The sequence below is a fragment of the Coenobita brevimanus genome, chromosome 1, assembly GCF_032717465.1.
Source record: "Coenobita brevimanus isolate Jiangsu-jjx chromosome 1, ASM3271746v2, whole genome shotgun sequence".
In the NCBI taxonomy this organism is placed as follows: domain Eukaryota; kingdom Metazoa; phylum Arthropoda; class Malacostraca; order Decapoda; family Coenobitidae; genus Coenobita; species Coenobita brevimanus.
This window is the reverse complement of record NC_136954.1, coordinates 64,429,612-64,451,962: the sequence shown is the minus strand read 5'-3', so window position 1 is coordinate 64,451,962 and position 22,351 is coordinate 64,429,612. Positions and strand designations below refer to the sequence as shown.

The following is a 22,351-nucleotide window of genomic DNA, read 5'->3' as shown; positions in this document are numbered from 1 at the left end:
ACTTTCGGATATAGCGACCCACCCCTCCTCCCAATTATTTCGTTACATCGAGGGTTTACTGTACCTCCATTACAACACTCAGTAGACTTATGCCACGATAATTCTTGCACTCATTACACTCCATCTATCTATCTATTGCCAGACACCTTAATCCTGTAAGGGGTGGCCACAAACAAATCACCTCCATGTCACCCTGTCCCCTGCCATTTCACTGCCCTGGTCCCAGCTCACACCTCCCTCGCATATACATTCACTTTTATTTTCGAACAGGGGTACAATCACTGCCTTTTTCCACTCTACTGGCACATGCCTTCTTACATATCTCCAACAAGTATTTCATTCTTTTCTCTCCACTACACTTAATCATCTCTGCATACACCTCATCAACCCCAGCTGCTTTCCCATTTTTCAGACACTTCACAGAGTTCTTCACCTCTGTGAGTGTCGTATCCTGGGACTGCATTCCTTCTCTGTACACCCCCAGAACCAGTCATTTTAACTGTTGCTTTGCTCTGTCCATTCCCATTCATCACACTTTCAAAATATTCTTTTCATCTGGTGGATTTAGGAGTAATCATACAGGATGACCTGTCACCAGAAAAACATATTGATAGGATTATTGGTGGTACATATGGATTCTTGATAAGCATGAGAGTAGTTTTAATTTTATGATTCAGGAGATAGAGAAATTGTCCATGATAAATTCAAGACATGAGTATGCAGCAGCGATATGGTCACCACAGTAAAAATTACAAAGGATGCCCACAAAAATTGTTCCTGATTTGAGAGAACTTTCTCAAGAAGAAAGACTAAAGAAGTGCAAAAAAAAAAAAAAAACATTATGTGAAAGATGACAAAAGGGAGACATTTATGATTTACAAAGGTGTAAGAGGTGTAGTATGACTCTTTGCAGTGGGTGATGAAGGGACAAGAGGGCATGAATACAAAGTGAGGAAGAGCAGTTGTCTTGATGTGAAACAATGTAGTTTCCCAAAGAAAAATATAGATATCTTGAATGGTTCGAAGGGGGTGATGCAGGCAAAGAACATCCATGTGTTTAAAATTAGACTGGGTAAAAGTATATATGGAGACAGGACAATATGAGCTTGGATCAACTCTTGTATACTACAACTAGGTAAATATACACCCAGTTGGCTTACTCCACACACTCACACACTTCTCTCACTTACATATAGACTTGCCACACCCCACACACACACACACACATGCCTTACTTCACACCTCTGCCTCACCCCCCCCCACACACACCCCTTACCCATTACCTCACATACATCTGCCTCACCCACACCCACCTGAAGTATTGCACGTACCAACCTCATGACACACTTACCTCACCTACCCACTCCTGCCATATCCCACATACCTGCCTTCTCTCACACCCCTATGCACCCTGCACACCTCCCATGCCTGACACACTTGCCACACCTTACCTTACCTCATACATACTTGCCTCACCCACACGTAGCTGCCTTACCTCACACATACTTGCCTCACCCACGCACAGCTATCTTACCCCACACATACTTACCTTACCCACATACACACCTGCCTCACCTGCCAACACTTGCCTCACCTGGTCACACCTGCCTTACCCCACACACCTAGCTCACCCACATGCACCTGCCTTACTTCACACACCTGCCACACCCCACACACCTGCCTCACCCCATGCACAAGGCTAATATCTAACACCCTTTCAGTGACCCTGGAATGGTGGGATGACCTGTGGCTGAATGAGGGTTTTGCCAGTTACATCGAGTATAAGGGTGTGGCCAACTATGAGAAGGATTGGGATATGGTAAGTAGTGTCATTTTGATGATCCTGTCTTCATTTTTGTGTGTGTGTGTGTGTGTGTAATTTATTTTTTTATTTTTTTTTGTTGTTCCACTTTTTATTCAGTCTTGGTACTTTTTACTTAATTTTGTACTTTATCCTTCATTTGTAGTATTTTTGTTTTCTTCATTAATTTGCTACATTATTTTCAACTCTCATTCATTTTTGTCATTATTATTTGATTCCATTTTGGGTACAAGGGAGTGAACAACAATAATATTGATTAGGAAATGGTAAGTAGTGTTCTGGTATAGGTGCATTGTACGTCTTCATTGTCAAACATTTCTTGTTATTGGTAGTGTGATGTTCGTAGTTTTCTTTTATTTCCCCCTTTTTTTTGTACAAATATTCACTTAAATGTGGTCAATTGTTCCTCGTTCTACACATCTCATAATTTTTCATTTGTTTTAAAATTTTCATTCATTCATTCATTGCAAGACGCCATAATCCCGCATGGGGTGGCCAAAGACTCTGAGTTATTTGTTTTACAGGTAGGGGCACTAATCCTCCACCAACCCACTTGACATGTAGGGAGCATATTTTAATGTAATATTTTTGCATTCTTATATTTTTGTGTTTAGTAAATGCCCTTGTTAGTATTTATGGATGATGTCATTGATGCTGATGATGATGTGTATGTTCATTCATCTTATCTTTCACCCCAGGAGGGTCAGTTCATAGTGGAAGACTTGCAGCGTGTGATGCTTTTGGATGCTCAACTGACTTCCCACCCCATTGTCCAGCCAGTTAATCATCCAGATGAGATCACAGAGATATTTGACAGTATTTCCTACAGCAAGGTGAGTTGTGGAATACTGTGCGTGTGTGTGTGTGTGTGTGTGTGTGTGTGTGTGTGTGTGTGTGCATTCATGTTATAACTGGCTATATAAGTGGATTACTAAAAGGTGGACATAAAGGTTGTAGGCTTATAGGGCCCTCAGGCCCCTCACCCTTGTTAGCTCCATCCTAGAAAAAAGAGAAAAAAAATGAACTGTGCAGTGTTGCCAGATTTTATACAGCCACTGTATTGAGAAGTATCTAAGTTTCCTGCAAAACATTCTTTTTTTGTATTCAGTTGGAATAAGAAAGTTTCTCTTCAAGATTTGATTTTAGAGAAAAGTTTTTGCCCATTTTTTATTTGAATCTGTGCTGCACATATGTTCCATATTCCATCTCAGTTTCTTCATCCCTGCTTCATAATCCTACAAATTCCTCATTCCCCTCCTTTGCAGCCATTTCTCTTTTTCATTGCATCTACATTCATATGCTTTCTTCCACAATATCTGTCTATCTAGGCTGCTTCCCCCAAAAATGGGGGGTACCCGAGAAATGACGACTCGCTCCCAATGTAATCATCCACACCCACACATTTACTTGTATCATAGCCCCAACATATCCACTGTATACAGTACTCTCATTTTTCCCATCCTTTTGATCCATTCACCATTCTCTGTACCCTAAAGTTGCTTCCATAAAGCTAACAGTGACAGTAAGATTATCCCTGCTGGCTGACATAAACCAGTATCTGATTTGTAAACTTTGTAAATTCGGTGATGTAGAGTACAGTACAGTGATCCCTTGGTTATTGTGCATCATTGGTACTGAGCCTAGTGTGTGATAATGAAATTGCATGCTAACAAAAGCACAGAAGCTATGAGATTTATCCTGATTAGTACCAGGCACCCCACTCATAAACCTAAATTTTCACTTTTACAACAATTTGTACCCACTAAATATATACTTACTGTTATGTTAAGTATCAGAAACACACATAGGTGTGGTTAGGTTAATAGAAACTGATGAAAAGGACACAATAAGGAAGAAACATATATCGAAGAGAGACTTGAAATGAGCTTGAGGTAAGGGGTTCTGAGGTCAGGGGATGGAGAGATAGTGCTCTCCACCACTTGGGATTAACTCCTGAAGTAGGGCCTCATCTTTGAATTCCATCAAGCCATCAGAAACCACAGATATTGCATCATCAGTGTTAGCTGAACCCAGCACAGGTGCATGATAATGATGTTTTTTTTTTTTAGCTGAAAAGTATTCAGTAATAACATGAGTGCAGCTTTTCACTTTGCAGTGATAACAAAAACCGCTATGACCACATGCGCAAAACCCAAGAGGTCACCGTATTCTTTAGTTTTTTCTTTGCACAGTACCTCAAGATTATTCTGTTCAGTCAAGGAAAGACTTTAGAAACTGGAGGGGTTAGAGATAGCCTTTTCCGACCAATACAGTTATTTGAAAGTAGCAAGAATAAAATATAAGAATGTCTCATCAGGTTGAAGGGATTAGATCTTTATGCAGTTTTCAACCTTTGTAACACCTTCTTTCATAATCTGTTTTTTTGCTGGGAGTGAGGAGTGTAGGGGTAGTATTGACTGATGATTAGGCAGCTACATCATTGGACCCTCCTACATATAGTTGTCTTCCTTCCCCTTTATGCCTACTGTGTGAGAGATCACATATGAAGGGTTTTGCTTATCAAATTGCTCAGTGCACTTGTATTTGCTTTGTGGAGAGGATCTTGGTGAATAGTTATGAACTCATGGTTGGATGAAAGGGGGGAGGGAGGACAGGTTTCCCTAACATGATCCCTTCTCTCAGCCCTTTGATTGCTAGGATTTCTCTTGACCAAACATAATCATCTGTTGTTAGGCTAAATGGAGTCTTAGGTGTATCAATAATACCAAAAAAAAAAAAAAAAAGTCATGAACATGCATTAATTAGTTGGGATTATGATAATGAGTGATAGGATGATGAAGAACACATACAGGAAACTACTATAGAGATAATAATGATAATAAATTCCATTTTACAATTATTCATCATCTGCAACTCTTCACTCCAGGGTGCCTCTGTCCTGCGCATGCTTGAGAATTTCCTAGGAGGTGAGCAGTTCCGTAAGGGGGTAAGCAACTTTCTGCGGCGGTATATCTACGCCAATGCTGTGACCAGTGACCTGTGGCGGGAGCTAGAAAAGGTTGCACTCCCTGGCAGCCCTAACATCACACAAGTCATGGATACTTGGACCAGACAGATGGGTTACCCTGTGCTGCATGTCACTACATCCAAAAATGATAAGGTCAGTCAGCACACAAAAATTTACAAATGTGTACACTTTCATTTTCATAATATGAGATGTCAGGCTTATGAGGGCAGTACATGCTGCTCTCATTAGCCCTCCCCATGCCCATTCTATCCAGCTTATGTTGGCCATCTTCGTGAAGTGCACGACCCCTGCCTTTCCCCACCTACCACCACCATTATATGGCTTCCTGCCTTTACCTATCCACATATCCCACTCTTTTTTATGTCCCTTAAGGCTAATTTTTATGAGCAGTCTTTTGCCCATAGAACTCTGTACAGTACTTCATAAAATTCCCATCACCATCTGGTTTAAACTCATTCTGCCTTGTCCTACCACCCAGCTTCATCCCAGCCATCTGACTTATTCTTTTTTGTCCACCTCACCAATCTTTTTCTCCATCATGGAACTTAAAATTTCTCAGTAACCACTGAACCAGCTGTACTGAAATATACTGAATATTGTAAAGTTATTGATTACACTGTATTTATTATTTTTTAAAAATCTATTTGGTTATTTATTTTTTTCTGTTTTAAATATTTACATGTATTTTTACCCTAAGAATAAGATGGAGGTGCGTCAGACTCGGTTCCTTAGCGATCCCCAGGCTAAGAGCAAGGCAGACTCCCCCTTCAGCTATAAGTGGGACATCCCAGTCACTTTCCTTTCTGACGTCACACCCCGCCAGCAGATGTGGTTACACAGGGACATGGACAGATGTGAGTTTGATAGAAAAAAAATTGTTAAGTAAATACTGTACAGTGTAAATAAATAAAAGAGTGGATGGTGGGTACCCTCACCTACCATGATATGATGATGATTATTATAATACTGTACTGTACTGAACAGGTAACCCTCACCTCACAGTCGAGATACATGTTTGGAAGACTGATCATCTGACAATAGTGTACATCAAGTGAATTATAACACGAGTTCAATGGAGATACATTCCTGGACTCTGATGGACCAAGGACCTAAGTGCAGAAATCATTTTCCCACCCATAAGGATATTTTTGTGAGAAAAAGTCACATACCTACAGTATGTAAGAATGTATTAAAAAACAGAAATATTATATTAAAAAATAGATGAGTAATAATAGATGAATGAGAGCAAACCCCTGAGGGACAGTGGACAGGGGAGGCAGAGTGGACTCTGCAAGGCAGCATGTGAGTGAGACAGAGAAGGGTAGCGGCCTCATTGGCAACCATTTTGAAAGAGATGACTCTCCCTTTCATGCAGGGCTTGTTTGGAGTGTTGTATGGAACTCGAGGCATGCTATGGGATTGTATTATTGGAAAAAGGGTGTTAAAATCTTTATTGTATAAGTGAATGATCATAAACAGGTAAAACTTCATAATAAGGGTTGCCCATAATAATAATGGTGATATTGATAGTAGTGTTACTAGTTGTAACAAAGGGTTCAGCTGAATGTGAACCAAGCAGACTGAAGCTGCCCCCTCTTGCGGTCCACCATCCCTCTTTCACGGGACAGAAGGGAGCTGAGGGGCATGTGCAAAACCACACAGTAGAGCCGCCTAGCTGTGTCAGTGCCACCTTGTGAAGGGACTCCTCTCCAGCACCATGATAATGATAAATAACATTATACACATTTATGTATAGCAGTACAGCATTTATTTTCCAGTGGTGATGACAAAACCGGAAGGTGCTAAATGGATAAAGTTCAATGTGGACCAATACGGGTACTACCGTGTCAACTACGAGGAGAGGATGTGGACAGACCTCATTTCTCTTCTACAGGACAGTCATGAAGTGAGTTGTGGCTCTATTGTTAACTGCTTCATTTGGTAGTTTATTTTAGATTTGCTGCTTGCCTCCAATAGAAAATTTTATTTGGTTTAGTGGAAATTTCTGGCAGTTGAGGGGTTACTTATTGTTATTTCTAACCTCACTTGTTCAAATGTCTCCTTGAATCTGAATTGAACTGGCTGTCAATAGCAAGAACACATTGAATAATATACTATGTTTTCAGATTCAGAGGATTAAAGCTGAGAGTGTGAAGATGTGGATAATCCCCCAGTTATAGACATTTATTTCTGAAGCATTTGTAACTTCTGTATGATTGCTGTTTGTTTGTCTGTTTATCTTAATCCCATAAAGGGTGGCCACAGACAAATTACCTCCACATCACCCAGTCCTCTTCCATTTGGCCAGCCTCTCTCCAACTCACCCCCTCCCTCTCATATATCTCCACTTGATCCCTCCATCTCATTTTTGGTCTCTCCTTTCTCCTCTCCCCCTCCACCTCACTCACATACAGTTGTCTTGTCAGTCTCTCATTCTCCATCCTCTCCACAAGCAGTCTACTCCCTGTAATATGGGATACAGACTGGTCAAGACTGGTCACATCTAACAGTTACAGATGTTTCTGGAATGACTTGACCAAAATAGAGGCTTGCTTACATCTTTGTAAGCTCAGTTTTAATAATACTGTACAGCCATGAACTTCTTTAGTATGTCAACATCTTTTTCTTGTGTATTTTTTGCCACTTTCTGATAATTTTATTAATTAAGGAAAGACCTCTTGTAGTAAGAGATTAAATGAAGGTTATGTCTAACCATTTCTGTTAAGAAAATTTCCTCTAAGGTGAGTAAAGTCATCTGGAGATGGGAGGAATGACATAAGACAGACATCTTCAGGCAGAAGAGATGGTAGAAGTAGTAGTAGTAGTATTTGTAGTAGTAATAGTACTAGCAAAGCCAGGCTCAGTTGAACATAATAAACCCAGTGAACTGCAGACTGAAGCTACCCTCTTCCTACAGTTTACCATCCTTCTTTTAGGGGATAGGAAGAGAGATGAGGTACATTTGTATAGCCAGGTAGCTCCACCATCCAGTTATATCAGTGCCACGACATGAAGGTATCCCTCTCCAGCACCAGATGAAGGGGTCATCCTGTTGTACAGCACTTCTTCCTCGGCAATTTTCTTTGCTTATTATGCCTTAACTTTTTCCATGTGATGACTTTCTTCATAATATCATCTCATTTTACTTTTACAGGATAGCCATGAAGTGAGAGTAAGAATATAACATCTTCAGACTATGGAGTGTTTTTCTCCTGCAATGTTGCTATCTCTAAAGTAATTTAAGAGAGAATTCTTAAATTAAAGAGGTTAGATAGAGCATTAACGTTCATACTTCTTTGACTCACCTGCAGCTGTATAAAATAATTAGGCATTAGCTGGGAAGAATACTGGAGGTGCCTCAACCTTGAGAGGGATATTGGTACCAAGATTAACTCTCTCAGGCACCTTTGGCTTTCTCATAGTTCAGTTATATTTTTGTGGTTTTCATATTATTTTACTCAGTTTAGGAAGGATCACTTATATTGCGGAGTTAAATGAAGGCGGTAAATAACACCATTAATTTGAAGCCTCTCTTAGGTTAAATATAATTGTAGGAGGCAGCAGTAGTAAAATATATAATATATTCTTGTCTGAAGGAATTAACCCATATTCTTTTTGGTATCAGGGATTTTGTAGCATCTGTTTCTTAGTTATTTATTTTAAATTTCATTTTGTTATTATCTATCTATCTATCTATCTATTGCCAGACGCCTCAATCCCGTTTGGGGTGGCCACAAACAAATCGCCTCCAAGTCGCCCTGTCCCCCGCCATTTCACTCCCCTGCTCCCAACTCACACCCCCCTCTCTCATATACCTCTCCACCCCATCTCTCCATCTCATCCTCGGCCTCCTCCTCCCTCTTTCCCCCTCCACCTCACTCACATACACTCTCTTCGTCAGTCTTTCACCCTCCATCCTCTCCACATGGCCAAACCACCTCAGTGTGTTCCTCATAACGCTTCCTATCACATCCACATCAACACCACAACGCTCCTTTATATCCTCATTCGTCAGCCTGTCTCTCCACGTGACTCCACAGGCTCCTCTTAAATAACTCATTTCCATTGCTCTCACTCTTGACTTGTGTCCTTTCAACAATGTCCAAGCTTCACTTCCGTACATTAGAGTTGGTATCACAATACTCTCATGTAGTAACTTTTTCACTTCCATGCTCATTTCCCTGTTTCTTATCACTGCTTTCAAAGAACCAGCAACCTTTCTTCCCTGCTGTACCCTTTCAAGCACTTCATCCTCCAAACCTCCATCCTTACTCATCACACTACCCAAGTACTTAAACGTACTCACATTTTCCAATTCCTCACCATCCAACCTCGCTGTACATTCACTGACTTCACCTCTCTCAAAGACCATCACTTTACTCTTCCCTACATTCACCTTTAGATTCCGTTTCTTACACACTCTCTCAAACTCATCCACCAAGCCTTGCAGCTCCCCTTCGTCTTCACTCAACAACACAGTGTCATCTGCAAACAACAGTACAGGGAGTTTCCAAACACTATCCTCTCTCACCAGGGCCACTCCAACATCCACTACCCTACCTTGTACCTCTTTTATTACCCCATCCATGTACAGATTGAACAACCATGGAGACATGACACATCCCTGTTTCAACCCAACTTTCAAAGAGAAAAATTCACTTAGTTCACCATCCACACGCACTGCAGCCTTCGCACCATTGTACATACTCTTCACAGCATTCAACAACTTCCCATCTACTCCATATATTCTTAACACTTTCCACAATCCTTGTCTATCCACCCTGTCATATGCTTTCTCCAAATCCATGAAAGCTGCATACAACTTCTTTCCCTTCTCTAGAAACTTTTCCACTAAAGATCTGAGAATGAATATCTGATCTACACAACCTCTTCCCTTCCTAAAGGGATGGGTGAGGTATACGAGTTGTGAATTGTTCATGTTATGCTACTGAGAGGCAAGTACAGGAACCAGTTACCCTTGCTTCTAATGCTTCGAATGAGTAGCTAGATATGATCCTCTATTGTCCTGATGCCCGGGGTACTTCAGGATTGAATGATGGATGGACAGATTAAAAAAAATAAAAATAAATGGGCAGCCAATCTTCCCCTTTTCAGCAGTCCACTTATCGTTTTTCCTCAGGAACTGTCTCCCATGGATAGAGGTAGCCTACTGGATGATGCCTTCAACTTAGCTGGTGCTGGCCTTCTGCCATACCCCACAGTTCTCTCCTTAGTAGGCTATATGAAGAAGGAGACGCACTACATCCCCTGGGCTACTGTATCATCACACCTTGACAAGATGGGGCGACTACTTAGGACTACCAAGGCCTATCCTTACTTTAGGGTGAGGATGAAGGGATAAATGTGATGGTTTTTTGTATGATAGAAAATATGAATGGAAGATTGGTGGAATACTAAGAAAAGGTTGATGGTGTTTAACAGTTTTTAAGAACCTAAGGTACATTCACAACTTTTTCAAGAGTAAGTAGGGACTTAAAAAAAAAAACTCCAGTGCTGTAAAGCATCATCATCATCAAAATCAACATCATCCTCATCATCATCATCATCATCATCATCATCATCATTATATTCATATTCATCATAATCCTGATCTCTTTTTCCTTTCTAAGGATAGGGTAAGATAGGGTCCAGAAAACAAGGAAAGAGAAAGCATGGTAGAGGGAGAACTATCACCAGTGAAGTAGGCTAGACGCTCATTCACTCACCATTCAAGCCCCAAGAATTCTGACTAGACTTCACTGACCTGGCCATCTGCATTTTTGCGTATGTTTGTTTACATGTTTTCCTTTACAGATGTGCTTCTTTTTACCTCCTTAGAAGATCATTCTCTTGACTATTAAGTTTAAAAGGGAGTGCCAAAACCTTGTCATGTTTTCCTTCATATATACCCTAACTTATTCAACCAACTTCATCCCCTGTTAGTTCCTTAGCATCATCAGCATCCATACCTCACTATCTTACACACTCATCTACCGTATCCATCTACTATTTTCATGGCCAACCATTCTTCTTCCCGCCCTCAACCTCAGTCATGTAAACTTATTTTTCACCGTTTACAGTACATGCATCCATTTCCTCTACAATCCTGTTGTCCTTAGAATTCCTGACTCCATGTCGTTCATTTTCACATGTTTTCTGTTCTGTCCACTCTGAGCACCCTGCACTTATTACTCAATGATCCCATTTCCAATGCTGTAACCCAACTTTTTTTTCTCATGCCACATCAAATTCTGAAACCACTACGTTAATGTGGGCACAGACATAATTCTCATGCACTCACCTGTGTATAGTATAAAGGCATTCATAGCATCACCCACCCTCCTTCCTGGTGTCACTTTACTTTCAGCTCCATGTGCATGTTAACCCCTAAAGTCATATGACCAGCGATCGTTGGTTTCCGAGCTTGGTACAGGCAGACCCCAAGATACGATACCCCCATATGCGATACCCTGGCATAGTGATAGGGGTAGAATTACCACCTCACCCTGCTGAACGATGGCCAGACCCTGGTATAACGATGTTATTTGTTTTTTAAAACTGATTTTGATGATATTTTAGACTTAAATTATGTGTTTAGGTTGCTTTATAAACTGTTTTAGACTTAGATTAATGTGTATTAGTCATAGGTAGGGTGAACATTGTCATTTTGGGGTACAGTTTACTAAGTTTGATTGTTTCCAGACTAATTTTTGATTATTTTCATTTTTTTTTTTGGGGGAGGGGGAGTTTAGGTGAGTTATAAACTGCTTTTAGGCTTAGTTTAGCTTGTTTTAAAGCCACCTGGGGTTTCAGTTAGTTAGAAATGTGGTTTTGGACTCATTTGGGTGGGTTTAAGACTTGATTAAGGGGGAAGCCCAAGGCTCAAAATCTCACCTCAACACAGGCATACCCCAGTTAAACAATGCAATTTGTTAAGTAAAAACCCATCAATAGGTGGGGTATCACATCTCGGGGTAGATTTAACATGTATAGGGATGCGTTTTTGAGCCTTGGATTTTCCCCCCAACCAAGTCCTAAACTCACCCAAATGAATCCAAAAAAATGTTTAAAGCCAATCTTAATGGTTTAACAGCTGTAGCAGAAGCTAACCTAAGCCTAAAACTAGTGCCTGTCTCTCTTGTACCCAGTCAAGGTCACTGGAGAATGCAATCTCTGACTGGTATTCAAACTCGGTAGAGTAGAAGCAGCAGCACCGTATACAATCCCATCATCAGATGGTCCCAGGACAATTAAATAAACATCTGTTATGCATAATAATAATGTATGAATGATACAGATTGTCCAAGGTGTGAATTGTTGTCCAAGGTGTGGAAAAGTTTCTAGAGAAGGGAAAGAAGTTGTATGCGGCTTTCATGGATTTGGAGAAAGCATATGACAGGGTGGATAGACAAGGATTGTGGAAAGTGTTAAGAATATACTGTATGGAGTAGATGGGAAGTTGTTGAATGCTGTGAAGAGTATGTACGATGGTGCAAAGGCTGCAGTGCGTGTGGATGGTGAACTAAGTGAATTTTTCTCTTTGAAAGTTGGGTTGAAACAGGGATGTGTCATGTCTCCATGGTTGTTCAATCTGTACATGGATGGGGTAATAAAAGAGGTACAAGGTAGGGTAGTGGATGTTGGAGTGGCCCTGGTGAGAGAGGATAGTGTTTGGAAACTCCCTGTACTGTTGTTTGCAGATGATACTGTGTTGTTGAGTGAAGACGAAGGGGAGCTGCAAGGCTTGGTGGATGAGTTTGGGAGAGTGTGTAAGAAACGGAATCTAAAGGTGAATGTAGGGAAGAGTAAAGTGATGGTCTTTGAGAGAGGTGAAGTTAGTGAATGTACAGCGAGGTTGGATGGTGAGGAATTGGAAAATGTGAGTACGTTTAAGTACAGTACTTGGGTAGTGTGATGAGTAAGGATGGAGGTTTGGAGGGTGAAGTGCTTGAAAGGGTACAGCAGGGAAGAAAGGTTGCTGGTTCTTTGAAAGCAGTGATAAGAAACAGGGAAATGAGCATGGAAGTGAAAAAGTTACTACATGACAGTATTGTGATACCAACTCTAATGTACGGAAGTGAAGCTTGTACATTGTTGAAAGGACACAAGTCAAGAGTGAGAGCAATGGAAATGAGTTATTTAAGAGGAGCCTGTGGAGTCACGTGGAGAGACAGGCTGACGAATGAGGATATAAAGGAGCGTTGTGGTGTGGATGTGGATGTGATAGGAAGCGTTATGAGGAACACACTGAGGTGGTTTGGCCATGTGGAGAGGATGGAGGGTGAAAGACTGACGAAGAGAGTGTATGTGAGTGAGGTGGAGGGGAGAAGAGGGAGGGGGAGGCCGAGGATGAGATGGAGGGATGGGGTGGAGAGGTATATGAGAGAGGGGGGTGTGAGTTGGGAGCAGGGCAGTGAAATGGCAGGGGACAGGGCGACTTGGAGGCAATTTGTTTGTGGCCACCCCAAACGGGATTGAGGCGTCTGGCAATAGATAGATAGATAGAGAATTGTTGATATTTTGATGGGGAATTCTCTTGACAGGGAATGCAGTCAATGATGTGATCAGAATAGCCTTTTTAATGGACCCTCTTTATGTCATTTTTGTCACTGTTCTGCTTGCTGAGCTCCTTTATTTTCCTCTCTCTTATTTTCCAACATTTATTTAGAAATTCCTTTTTATTTTCAAAGCATTTTCCTTTGAACAGCCAGAATGTCAACACATGATTTATCGATCAATGATGTGATTGGGATAGCTTGTTCAAAGGCCTGACTTTATGTCATTTTAGTTACTGTTCTGGTTGCTGAGCTCCTTTATTTTCTTCTTTCTTATTTTCCAACATTAATTTAGAAATTCCTTTGTACCTTCAAAGCATTTTCCCTTGAACAACCCGAATGTAAACACATGATTTATCAATCGATGATGCTACTGGGATAGCCTTTTCAATGGGCCCTCATTATGTTGTTTTAGCTAGTGTTCTGATTGCTGAGCTCCTTTATTTTATTTTCTTATTTTCCAACATTTGTTTTAAAAATTCCTTTTTATTTTCAAAGTGTTTTTCCTTGAACAGCCCGTATGTAAACACATGATTGATCGATGTCACAGTTTTCATCAGTGCATGAATATTTTCTCTCTAATGTTTTCATAATTATTAATATATATTTAGGGCGGCCCTCCACATTTGCAGGGGTTAGGGGACACAGACCCCCGCGAATGTGGAATTTCCGTGAATGTTTGATGCACCCTCCCATAAATGCCTCTGCTGCTGCAAATTGCCCTCTGTGAAGAAGTGTGCACATGCTGTACTTAATAAACCATATCTGGGACCTGAAAGCAGCATAAAATATCACAAATAATATCAGACCTCCTGTATAAAATAGTTTAATAACAAATAAGTTTTGATTGGGTATGGCAGGACACAGACTGAGGGAGTCAAGACAAAGGAACACGGGAATGTGGTGGTTTGGTGCAGGCCTGGTTTGGCGCGAAGTGACCCACAAGTGTCCTCACTGCTACACTTTGTGGCCATGAACGGAATATTGGCTTCACAGAGGGGCAATCCGCGAATCTGTGAGACCTGCGAAAGTTGAATCTGTGAATGTGGAGGGCCACCTGTATTTAAAATTATTATTATGTATTCCATTATAGGTTAGATCTTTTTCTTATGTGTCCAACTCTGGGCAAAGGCTTCATGGCCTATATCTCGGGGGCAGTGACCTATCCCAAGGCCCAGTAGTCCTACACCTCCACATGTCATCACTTCGGCGCTAACACCCGCCATCTATATTGAATACATGCTAAGGCTGTCTCATGCAGGACTGGTGTATTGGTACTATGGGGGGTATTTTTACGACATGTTGGTGGGTCATCAGGTATATCAGGAAAGTCTGCTTTTTAGGAAATTCAAATCCTTAAACTGTTCCCTGCCCCACCCGGGATTCGATCCTGGGTCCATTAGGACTGCAGGCTGCCTCTCTACCGATTCAGCCACCGCCTCCCCTAAACACGCAATATTCTTTGTTGAGCTGCCTAGTTGTCTACACTGTTTTCTACCTCGTTTGATGGGCGAGAATCCATACCCCAAATGACAGTGTTCATTCCACCTATGACTAAAACACATTATTCTAAGTCTAAAAACAATTTGTAAATCCACCTAAACACAAAATTTAAGTCTAAAATATCATCAAAATTTGTTTTAAAAATCAAAACCCGTCGCAAAACCAGGGGTAGGCCCACAAAAGGCAGGGTAGGGTGGTATTTTTACCTCATCACTAACCCGGGGTATGGCATCTATGGGTATCATAAATTGGAGTTTGCCTGTACTTTACATGCCTGGCGATGGGATTTTGCTTAGCCAGTTGCATCATTAAACCGGGGTATGCCTGTACATGAAATCCTATGACCGACGATTGTAGAGAGGTTACAAAAAACTGGAGAGCTGTAACCCCGCATCTTTTATGATGTAAATGGTACCTAGTCAATGGAAACTAAGAAATGAGGTGATGGGAAACATGATCCACTGAGCTGGGCACTACAAACGAAAATTCATTTCCGCAAATGTAAACCTGCTAACGTGAACCAGTACCTTCTGCAACTGGAAATCCGCAAACTTTTTGAAATTTGCAGTTCCACAAATGCAAACGCAAATTATTTGCATCCTTTTCAGTACCATGGCATCAGTTTCATTTTATTCTGGATACCATTAGAGGATTTTATTTATTTTAGGAGGATATTTTTCATAAACAAGGGGTTAAAAATCATCTCTAGTTACTCATCCACTACAATCATATCTTTATTTAATCTATTCTGACCAACAGTAGGTGACTATGAAGTTTGGAAATTGTGTGCTGTATTGAATGGAGAATGTAAAATTATACTTATAGTAAAACTAAAATCTATATATTTTAAATATTATTACTGTATACAGCATTAGTATACAGTATTAGACTTTTTTTACTACAAGACAAGGGTTGTTCAATCTGTACATGGATGGGGTAATAAAAGAGATACAAGGTAGGGTAGTGGATGTTGGAGTGGCCCTGGTGAGAGAGGATAGTGTTTGGAAACTCCCTGTACTGTTGTTTGCAGATGATACTGTGTTGTTGAGTGAAGACGAAGGGGAGCTGCAAGGCTTGGTGGATGAGTTTGAGAGAGTGTGTAAGAAACGGAACCTAAAGGTGAATGTAGGGAAGAGTAAAGTGATGGTCTTTGAGAGAGGTGAAGTCAGTGAATGTACAGTGAGGTTAGATGGTGAGGAATTGGAAAATGTGAGTACGTTTAAGTATTTGGGTAGTGTGATGAGTAAGGATGGAGGTTTGGAGGGTGAAGTGCTTGAAAGGGTACAGCAGGGAAGAAAGGTTGCTGGTTCCTTGAAAGCAGTGATAAGAAACAGGGAAGTGAGCATGGAAGTGAAAAAGTTACTACATGACAGTATTGTGATACCAACTCTAACGTACGGAAGTGAAGCTTGGACATTGTTGGAAGGACACAAGTCAAGAGTGAGAGCAGTGGAAATGAGTTATTTAAGAGGAGCCTGTGGAGTCATGTGGAGAGACAGGCTGACGAATGAGGATATAAAGGAACGTTGTGGTGTGGATGTGGATGTGATAGGAAGCGTTATGAGGAACACACTGAGGTGGTTTGGCCATGTGGAGAGGATGGAGGGTGAAAGACTGACGAAGAGAGTGTATGTGAGTGAGGTGGAGGGGGGAAGAGGGAGGGGGAGGCCGAGGATGAGATGGAGGGATGGGGTGGAGAGGTATATGAGAGAGGGGGGGTGTGAGTTGGGAGCAGGGTAGTGAAATGGCGGGGGACAGGGCGACTTGGAGGCGATTTGTTTGTGGCCACCCCAAACGGGATTGAGGCGTCTGGCAATAGATAGATAGATAGATAGACAAGGGTAAATCATTCATAGTTGTAGATAAATGAATTATTACACTTCACAGCTTACACATGACAAGCTGACACACCAGTCCTCTATTCCTCTGCTCTAAACTCCTCAGTCCTCACTCCTCAGTCACAGCCAGACCCCCTCCAACAACTGAGACAACTCCATCTCGAGCAGGTTCATGCTGCCCTTCATAAAAGCAAACTGCTCAGAGTTCTCAGAGGTCAGGCTGGTTTGCAGGCAGGTTTTCGTTTGCGGAAGTACTTCTGCAAATGAAAAACTGTGAATTTGCATAAAATTTGTCGCAAACGCAAATCCACAAATGAAATCACACTTCCGCAGTTGTGGATTTCGCGGTTTGCAGAAGTGATTGCAGAAGTGCCAAGCTCTGATCGCTGGTTGTGGGGAGGGACTGACCCCACCCCATCTCTCCACCTCCCTCTGCCCCATTAGATCCTGCCCTCTGTGTCCCCTCCCACCCAAACTACCCCCATACCCCCTGTAAACTGTATTGGTTGTGTGTAGCAGGCATAATCCCTCCCTTTTCTCCCCTCCTGATGCCCCCCACTCTCCCTCCACCATTTTATTCCCACGTATTTCTCAAGGATGTCCCATTCTCGGTCATAGAGAGGAGTGACTTTTTAAAATTTTTGACTGTCGATTGTGCAGTAACAGTTAAACATATGAGAGTAAAGTATACATTTTCTGGTGTGTAAAATCAAGCTCTTCAAATTTATAAAATCAAAATTTACTTTGGTGCATTTCTTTCCTTCTCTCTCTCTCTTCAGTAAGTGAGGTGTAACAGTTGTTATATTTGACATTCACTGATGGGGTGCGAATGATGAGGTGAAAGTAAGAGATTGTCCAGGTGCTTGAGGGTGCAAAAGTGGATGTATGTGGAATAACTGAGACTAAATGGAGAGGTGAGAGTATGGGAGTATAGATGGGGTATATGCACGGGAGTGGGCAAAAGAATTAGTGTGTATTGTTGTGTGCAAGAGGTGGAAGGAGAATATAAGAGAGTATGGATCAGTTGGCTGAAGGATTGTGTAGGTAAGATTGAATGTTTGACAACAAATGTGTGCAATTGTGTGTGTGTATGCGCCAATGCAAGATCATGCAAATAGAGTGAAAGAAGAGTTCTGAACAAATGTGGAAGCATGCATGGAAAAGTTTGAAAGGAATGAGAATGTTTTTGATTGGAGATATGAATGGAAAAGTAGGGAATGCGAAGGTGGATGGAGTAGTTGGTGAGTGGGGTGTTCCAGCAGAAGTGGATGAGAATGGCAGTGCTCTACTGGACATTTGTGCAGGGAAGGGGTCAGTGATAGCCAGTACCTTCTTTAGCATAAAATTATCTACAGGTATACTTGGTTAGTGATGAGAAGGGTGGGTGGTAAACTGAATGAACAGAAGACAATGATTGATCACATGTGTGTGTGTGTGAATGATAGAATGAGAAGGTGTGTAATGAATGCAAGAGCATATAGAGTTTGGGGGAATGGACTTTCTGACCACCACTTGGTGGTGTTAAGTGGTGGTGAAAGTCAAGGTTCAAATGAAATGGGGGAATAGCAGAAAGGAAGAGAAGCAGGAAGTAGTTCATACAAGGAGGGTAGAAAGTTGCAAGAGGATGGAGAAAGGGCAGAATATAAGAGAGAAGTGGAGGAGCAATTGGGTAAATATGATTTGGAGCAGATGGGGGACATGGAAGACGTGTGCAAAATATTCATAGAAGAAATCTGTGCAGCATGAGAGGTGGTATGTGGGGTGATGAGAAGATGAAAAGGGGTGCAAGGAATTGCATAGTGGAATGAAGAGGTTGAGACAGGCTGTAGCACAAAAGAAGAAAGCATATAGTGCGTGGATGAGAAATGGGTGTGGAGGAAGTTGAGAGACGGAAGAGAGCTGTAGAGAGGAAGAGAGAGGTGAAAAGATTAATGAGAGTAAGAAGAGAGTGGATGAGGAATTTAGAAGGAATTTGAGTGTAAAATGAAGAGAATGTAAAAAAATGTTCTGGAAAGAGTTAAAGATAATTAGGGTGATAAAGAAGTTCATCATAAAAGATAAAAATGATAGATTACTAGTGGTGAAGAGAGAAAAAGTAAGTAGATGGAGAGAACACTTTAACCCGCCCCATCCCGACGTTTTCTGGGCAGTGGTATGCCCCAGTCCCGACATTTTTGGACCTTTTTTTTTTTTTTGGCTCAAACATCCGCTTTTGGTGAGAAATGTCGAAAATTCATAGAGAAATCGCTCACCTGAGGTTTAAAATACTCGATCTAGGTACGAGTACTTCCTTACCTGACTGGGTTTTCTAACAGGCTGGCACCAAAGAAAACAAGTTCTATGGGAGGGTAACTATTTTGTCCACTCATAAACAGTATTTATTTATTTTCTTGGTACGAATTTATATGTAGTACAAGAGTATATTGGTTTTCAAACAGTAATATAGGCATTATAAGCATTGTTTCACTCACTAACTCATCACCATTCATGACCTTTTTTTTCCCACATTACCTGATCATCATTTCTGACTGTTTCTTCCTCTAATGCTATGTAAACTTTGTCCTCCACATTGTCATCGATTGGGGAATCACTCTGGCCCTGAATGTCTTTATTGGCCAGGTCACTGGTAACAGGTGAATTGCCGAGACAATGGCGTGCAGGGGGGGGGGAGAGGTTATGCGGTGTAAGGCATTGTCCCTGCTTGGCATCTTGTAGGGGAATAGAGGAAGGTGTCCTGTGTATACATGCCAAAAATCACTCGCGAAATCACTCGCGAAAATTGAAAATTGTGCAAATTAGGGACCTTGCAATGTTGCCGCGTTAATTCACGTCACCGGGACATGAGTGCACATCATGTGCAGACGTTAATTCACGTCGCCGGGACGGCGCGGGTTAAGGAATTGTTGAACATAGAAAATGAAAGTAATGTGAGTATATACAGCATTTTTCATACCACACTAAGAAGACAAATGCCCATATGATTACCACACACTTCTTTTTCCCCTTTTCCTTTGCACAAGGAAATAATTATATCTGACTTCCAGTGTATGAGGGTGCTAAGGCTGCAGGGCATGTGGATAGTGAACTGAGTGAATTTTTCTCTTTGAAGGTTGGATTGAAACAGGGATGTGTCATGTCTCCATGGTTGTTCAATCTGTGTATGGATGGGGTTATAAAAGAGATACAAGGAAGGGTAGTGGATATTGAAGTGGCCCTAATGAGAAAGGGCAGTGTATGGAAACTCCCTGTACTGTCGTTTGCAAATGATACTGTGTTGTTAAGTGAGGACGAGGGGGAGCTGCAGTGCTTGGTGAATGAGTTTGGGAGAGTGTGTAAGAAACGGAATCTAAAGGTGAATGTAGGGAAGAGTAAAGTTATGGTCTTTGAGAGAAACGAAGTCAGTGAATGTACAGTGAGGCTGAATGAGGAGGAAATGGAAAATGTGAGTGCATTTAAGTACTTGGGTAGTGTGATGAGTAAGGATGGAAGTTCAGATTGTGAAGTGCTTGAAAGGGTACAGGAAAGAAAGGTTGCTGGTTCTTTGAAAGCAGTGATAAGAAACAGGGAAGTGAGTATGGAAATAAAAAAGTTGCTGCATGACAGTATTGTGATACCAACTCTAACGTATGGAAGTGAAGCTTGGACCTTGTTGGAGGGACAGAAGTCAAGAGTGAAAGCAGTGAAAATGAGTTATTTGAGAGGAGCATGTTGAGTTACATGGAGAGGAAGATTGACATGTGAGGAAGTGAAGGAATGTTGTGGTGTGGTGTGAGGATGTGAAGGAATGTTGTGGTGTGGTGTGAGGAAGTGAAGGAATGTTGTGGTGTGGTGTGAGGAAGTGAAAGAATGTTGTGGTGTGGTGTGAGGAAGTGAAGGAATGTTGTGTGGTGTGAGGAAGTGAAGGAATGTTGTGGTGTGAATGTGGATGTGATAGAAAGCATTAGGAGAAATACGTCAAGGTGATTTGGCCATGTGGTGAGGACGGAGAGTGAGAGACTGACAAGGAGAGTGTATGTGAGTGAGGTGGAGGGGGGGAGAGGGAGGGGGAGGCCAAGGATGAGATTTTCGGATGGAGTGGAGAGATATATGAGAGAGGGGGATATGAGCAGGGAGCAGGGCAGTGTAATGATGGGGGACAGGGCAACAGGGAGGTGATTTGTTTGTAGCCACCCATTACGGGACTAAGGCATCAGTTTCATTTCATGATCCGCATTAGATAGATTGAATGTCAATATAGTGGTAACCAATAGTAATATGAGAGTGAAATATAAATTTTCAGGTATGTATATTCAAGCTCTTTAAATTTATAAGAAAAGATTTTACCTTGGTGAAAGTTGAAAAATCAGACCCTTTGTAGTCGTGGATATAAGGGGGCTGGAAAAATTGTGGTCTTTAGAGGTTAACCTCTTCTTTTCTCTAACTGGACTTGGGTACTTTCTCCATCACTAATTCAAGTCTCGCTCCATTTGCTGACATATCACACTGAGAGTCACCTTCTCACTCAGTAACCATCACTGAGAGTCACCTTCTCGTTTAGTAACCATCACTTTATTCATTTCTAATTCTACCAAACTTCACAGCAATCTGCAGAGTTCCTATTCACTGTTAGAAATGCAACTCATCTGCATACACCAGAGTTGGGATACTCTGCTCTTTACCATTTACCATACCCATCCCTCTTTTCAGAACAAGAGTTTAGACATCTTTCATAATACTATTTATACTCCATCCATATAGTAGGTGGGGACACTTACCATCCATTCACTCGAAGTAGTGCTGCTCTCGGATGCATGCCCTTTCCTCTCCTCCATCCTTCTTTCCTTCCATCCTCTTCTGTCTTTCTTTTCTTCATTCTTTCCTTGTCCTTCTGCCTGTGGGTGACTTTACACTCCCTCTTCTGTCATTCTTTCCTTCATTCTTTCGTCTTCCTTCTGTCTGTGGGTGACTACACTGAGTGACAAACCAAATGCTTTGTTGTACACCAGGAAACCATTTACTATGCTGGGTGGTAACCATATAACCAAATTTTGGCGCCGGGTGGTTAGTGGGTAATTACGATGCTTCAGTCAGATTGAACTGGTGAAGGTTTATATCCAAGGGGTTGTTGGGGTTTATTGCTCACATAATGCCACTTAAGGATGAGTGAGGCTGGTCACTCTTATCTTGAATGTCAGGACCAACTTGCCAAGCCCTGGGTTCCTACGCTCCTCATGGGCCAATGTAAGATTGGATGATGATGATGATATATATATAATCATCATTCACGCCTCTTTTTCCATTGTAACTGCCATATGAACCTAACTAAATTCATCACTGTACTGGCCGGGATTTGAACTCTGGCTCTTACACTCCACATGTATGCATACACTTGAGCTAAAGAGAGCATTCCCACTTTGCCTCTGGCATCTTGAGCTTATATAGACCCCATTATGTTATTCCATTCTTCCCCGAGTGATTAATTTGGTGCTACACACACACACACACACACACACACACACACACACACACACACACACATAAATGAAGACATGCTAAGAAGGATAATAACATCATTCATTAGACCAACCCTGGAATATGCATCAGTAGTCTGGAGTCCTCATCTCAAAAAGCATATAGACAAGATTGAAAAAGTTCAAAGGGCCAC

At 41.5% G+C, this 22,351-nt stretch overlaps 1 protein-coding gene across 1 annotated transcript in view; it reads left to right on the top strand.

Annotated features, from left to right (window-relative positions):
• The window catches only part of LOC145400495 (glutamyl aminopeptidase-like), an 87,407-nt gene that overhangs the window by 33,698 nt on the left and 31,358 nt on the right, over positions 1-22,351 (top strand). Inside the window, exons 6-11 of the mRNA XM_080273039.1 lie at positions 1,722-1,819; positions 2,521-2,655; positions 4,710-4,943; positions 5,509-5,665; positions 6,590-6,717; positions 9,952-10,155. Coding sequence (XP_080129165.1) covers positions 1,722-1,819; positions 2,521-2,655; positions 4,710-4,943; positions 5,509-5,665; positions 6,590-6,717; positions 9,952-10,155 — 956 coding nt within the window. The remainder of the gene's footprint in view (positions 1-1,721; positions 1,820-2,520; positions 2,656-4,709; positions 4,944-5,508; positions 5,666-6,589; positions 6,718-9,951; positions 10,156-22,351) is intronic.